General features: G+C 55.4%; 1 protein-coding gene across 1 annotated transcript; it reads right to left on the bottom strand.

Annotated features, from left to right (window-relative positions):
* RNF26 (ring finger protein 26) lies at positions 1-3,064 on the bottom strand. Its single transcript, XM_010830463.1, has one exon. The coding sequence runs from the start codon at positions 2,494-2,496 to the stop codon at positions 1,195-1,197; it is 1,302 nt and encodes a 433-aa protein (XP_010828765.1). The 5' UTR covers positions 2,497-3,064; the 3' UTR covers positions 1-1,194.
* Positions 3,065-4,619: the final 1,555 nt, after the last annotated feature.

The following is a 4,619-nucleotide window of genomic DNA, read 5'->3' as shown; positions in this document are numbered from 1 at the left end:
CAGGCAGATTCTTTATTGACTGAGCCACCAGGGAAGCCTGGAAAAGATAGGGATAGCTTTCCAAAAGCCATGCATATGAGAGGGCACAAATTGGAGAAGGTAAAAGCAAATCTAGCCACACAGGGCACGGGCTCTCCCCAAGGCACCCTATCCAGCTCTTCCCCTGCCAGTTCCCCCATCAACTACACTTGGGACTGAAAGACCCTGCTGCAGCATCCATTAGCATAACCAACCGTTCACCCGTGCGAAGATGCATGCAGAGGCCATCAGAGCTGTAACACAACTTTATTCATTGAATCCTGGGCCAGACGGACCCCTCAGGGAGCTGCATGCCCCTCAGCCCCGGCTTCTTCTGTATTTGGACTCTAGTGAAATGTGCACAGTCTGCCCTCCCCAGTGGCAGGGAGAGACGGACAGAAGGGGAATGCCATTTTTCTCTCTGTGATGTGGGGAGTGAAAGGAAGAGGAACAGAAATCTGGTTATCCCTCCTGAGGTTCCCAGTGATGCCGGGTATCAGAGGGTACATGGTCCCAAAGCCAGGTGCAAACATACACATATACACACACACCTGGGGGGTAATTCTTGATCCCAGCTGTTGGGTCAGGTAAGGAGGGAGCCTTGTAAGATCACAACAGGTAGAAGCAGCTCAAAGGGCACCTGAGAGATACTACCCCCAAAGCCTGCCAGAGCATAGCAGCTCCAGCTGAAAGCAAATGTTCAAGATAATTCTAAGGCCCTTGAATTGCCAAAATACCCAAATGACATTGATGTGCATGGCTGAAGAAGCTGGGAAGGAAGTGGGGAGGGTGCAGGGAGAGAACCTACAAATCCGCAACAGAAAAACCAGAAGCGAAGCAGGGGGAGTCCCCACCGCTAACATCAGGGTGGGCCCTGGCTGGAGGGGAGTCCACAGTGAACAGTCTCCAGGGCCTTCCAGAATGACACCCTCACCACCCTCGGCATCACAGGACACACAGGGTAAGGAAAAGCTGTTACCCTGCCCCTACCCAAGTCACAGTCTTCCAGGGTTTCCCATTTCAAAGTCCTGGAGATGCAGCTTAGAGACTCAGCACGATGACTGTCGGGGCAGCAGGGGATGCAGGCCGGGACCCAGAGATCAGGTGTGAACGCTGTCTGAGCGCAGGTGGCTGCGTGGAGCATGGAGGGGTGGGCAGAAGGGAGGGAGGAAACCTTCAGAGGTAGACATTGAGGGTCTGCAGGATGCCCCGACGGCACAGTGGGCAGTTGCGGTGGTAGACGGGGTGGCGCATCAGGATCTCAGTGCAGGCCTGGCACAGGCACAGGTGCCGACAAGGCAGAAGCAGCACTGTCTTGCTCTGGTCCTGGCAGATGACACACTTCTTCCGCTCCTCCTGCTCCTTCAGCAATTTCCACGGGTCCTGCCCAGCTACAGACTCCTCCTCGTTGAGCCTCTCCCGGCCCCGGGCAGCCGTCACTCTGGCCATCCTGACCTCCTCTTCTTCTGCCTCCGATCGGGGCCCAGCTTCAGGAAGAGCATCCTGTCGCCATGTCCTGGCTGAGGGCAGCCTCCTAGGGCCACCCTGCGGGGCTCCAGGGGCCCCTCCCCGGTTTGGCCAGCTCGCCAGCTGCAGGCTACGGCTCCAGACTCGGCGCCAGGCCTCCAAGCCCAGAACTAGCCGAGAGAGCCTCACAACATCCTCTCTGAGCCGGTGGTAGGATGGCCGGGCATGGAGCTGACTGAGCGCCCGGGTGGCCAGCCTCAGGGTGAGGTCTGGGTGCAACAGAGTCACTGTCACTGCCAGCACGCAAGCCAGCAGCACCAGGCCAGTGAGATTGACAAGCACAAAGCTGCCCAGGAGGCGGGCAGCTGAGGCCAAGAGCTCCAGCACTAGCTGGCAGGGGGTCCAGAGAAGAATGGACATGGCCACAGCACTGCTGGAAATGTGGGCTAGGAAGGCAGCCACTACATCTGTCATCCTCCACAGTGGTCCCATCACTGCATCCCACAGGGCCAGCACAAGGGAGAAGAAGTTCTGAGTGCCAATGAGGCAGATGTTGACCAGGCTATTGATCACGTAGGCCACCAGGCTCATGGTGATGGCACAGACATCACAGATCTGACGCAGCAAAGCATGGCCATTGGAGACCATATTGAGGACACCTCGGTGGAGGATCTCCCGGCTCCTAAGCGCCCCATGGGAGGCCAGGTGCCCCAGGAGCTTTAGACTCTCCAGGCCAGAACAGCAGCTGTACAGTACCGTAGACAAGGCCTGCAAGCCCCCACAGGTGAAGCGGACCATAGCTTCAATCAAGGCCAGCAGTGAAAGTAAGACTCCACGGCCCAAGTGCAGAAGACTAGTCAGTACCGTGTGTGGCAGGTTGTAGATGAAGGCCAGGAGCCAGGCCAAGGAAGCCAGGAGGGAGGACACCAGCAGGAAGTTGAGGTCCAACACCAAGGTCAGCACATCCAGCAACAGGCCCACCCCATTCACTACCAAGTACACAGCCTCCATGATAGGGCTATGGGGTTGGTCCCAGAGAAGTCTGGCTCCCGGCTGAGGGGGGTATCAGGGTTGTCAATATTTGGGGGGAAGGGAGCTCAGGGATTAATCTGGAAGGGAAGTGAACCGTCTCTCCAATCAGAGAGAAACTGAGGAAAAACTGGGTTAGAAGAAGTGGAGTCTCGGGAGGGAAAGGGGGCCAGGTGCTGGTCCAGGACTGCCGGTTTTGAAGGCGGTCTGTTTGGGAAGAAAGAAGCCAAACATCTCTAAAGTCGAAGTGATCCCGGGCTGGAGGAAAAATCTCAGCTTTGGAGGCCTGCTGGTGGCGTACCACGGCCGGGCAATGGGTCAGATCGAGAGAACACCGGGAACGGAAGGGATCGGGCCAGGCCGGGGCCGGGTGGGGGCGGCGCAGGCTGGGCGCAGGCTCGCGGTCCAGCTACGCAGGTGCCCCTGTCCCCTCCCGGCCCCCGTTCTCTGGGCTCGCGGCGCTTTGCGCCTAAGGGAGCAAGAGGGAAGGGAACGAGCCTCAGCAAACCCCAGGCGCGGCCTCTACTCCGCTGGGCGCCGCCATCTTGTGTGAGAAAGGGTAGGGCAAGAGGCATGTCAAGGAGGGAGGGGCGACGAACTCTGGCCAATCGGTGAGAACCAACCACAGGAAACATCGAGCGTTCATTGGCCCGTTTGAACGGTGCCCAAACACATTCAGTGCTTTACAGAGGTGGGGCGGAAACAGATTGAAATCCCCGCCCCCTTGAGGCGGGGATTGGTCAATTGAAGAGCATGGGCGAATTGCCCCAGCCCCGCCCCCTAAAGGAGCAGGACTTTGTGTGTGTGCCGTGGCTCAGTCGTCTCAGACTGCGACGCCACGGACTGTGGTCTGCCAAATTTCTCTGTCCATGGGATTTTTCCTAAGCAAGAATGCTGGAGTGGGTTGCCATTTCTTACTCCAAGGGATCTTCTAGAACCAGGGATCGAACCCGCCTCTCTTGAGTCTCCTGCATTGGCAGGTGGATTCTAAAGGAACAGGACTTTGGACTGTGGGAAATAGATGGGGAAACAGTGGAAACAGTGTCAGATTTTATTTTGGGGGGCCCCAAAATTACTGCAGATGGTGATTGCAGCCATGAAATTAAAAGACGCTTACTCCTTGGAAGGAAAGTTATGACCAACCTAGATAGCATATTCAAAAGCAGAGACATTACTTTGCCAACAAAGGCCCGTCTAGTCAAGGCTATGGTTTTTCCAGGAGTCATGTATGGATGTGAGAGTTGGACTGTGAAGAAAGCTGAGTGCCGAAGAATTGATGCCTTTGAACTGTGGTGTTGGAGAAGACTCTTGAGAGTCCCTTGGACTGCAAGGAGATCCAACCAGTCCATTCTGAAGGAGATCAGCCCTGGGATTTCTGTGGAAGGAATGATGCTAAAGCTGAAACTCCAGTACTTTGGCCACCTTGAGCGAAGAGTTGACTCATTGGAAAAGACTGATGCTGGGAGGGATTGGGGGCAGGAGGAGAAGGGGACGACAGAGGATGAGATGGCTGGATGGCATCACTGACTTGATGGACGTGAGTCTGAGTGAACTCCGGGAGTTTGTGATGGACAGGGAGGCCTGGCGTGCTGCGATTCATGGGATCGCAAAGAGTTGGACACGACTGAGCGACTGAACTGAACTGACCACGGGCGCTATTCTTTCTCTTCCCCTCCAGCCTTGATTTTTTTTTTAAGTACGGATTGGTGGTCAGTGTTCTGAACCAGGCTTTAGGATTGCACCACCTCCACAGCCAGACTCAGTCACTTGTCCTCCTCCACTCATCCGTTTACTCCGACGTGTATTGAGCTGCTACACATGCCCTGGGGATGCAAAAACTGTTTAAGACCTGCCTGCTCACACGCAGTTTAAGGGGAAACAGATTGTGATGGGGGATTCCCAAGCTGCTATTTCCAAACTGTTTCCTCAAGCTCTGTCACGTTTTCTCAGCATCCTCAGGAGATTACCTCATTGTCAGTAAGAAAAAGAGGTCACAGGCCGGAAATAGCTCACACTCCTAGCCCAGGCCCTATTCATTTGTTTACTTAAACACTCTAGTTAGATATCTGCCTGGGCAGCCTTAGTAGTGGCCTCAAAAATTTATC

Source organism: Bison bison, unplaced genomic scaffold (assembly GCF_000754665.1).
Source record: "Bison bison bison isolate TAMUID 2011002044 unplaced genomic scaffold, Bison_UMD1.0 scf7180017864518, whole genome shotgun sequence".
NCBI classification, from domain to species: domain Eukaryota; kingdom Metazoa; phylum Chordata; class Mammalia; order Artiodactyla; family Bovidae; genus Bison; species Bison bison.
The sequence above is the reverse complement of the archived record's forward strand: the minus strand, read 5'-3'. Positions and strand labels throughout refer to the sequence as shown.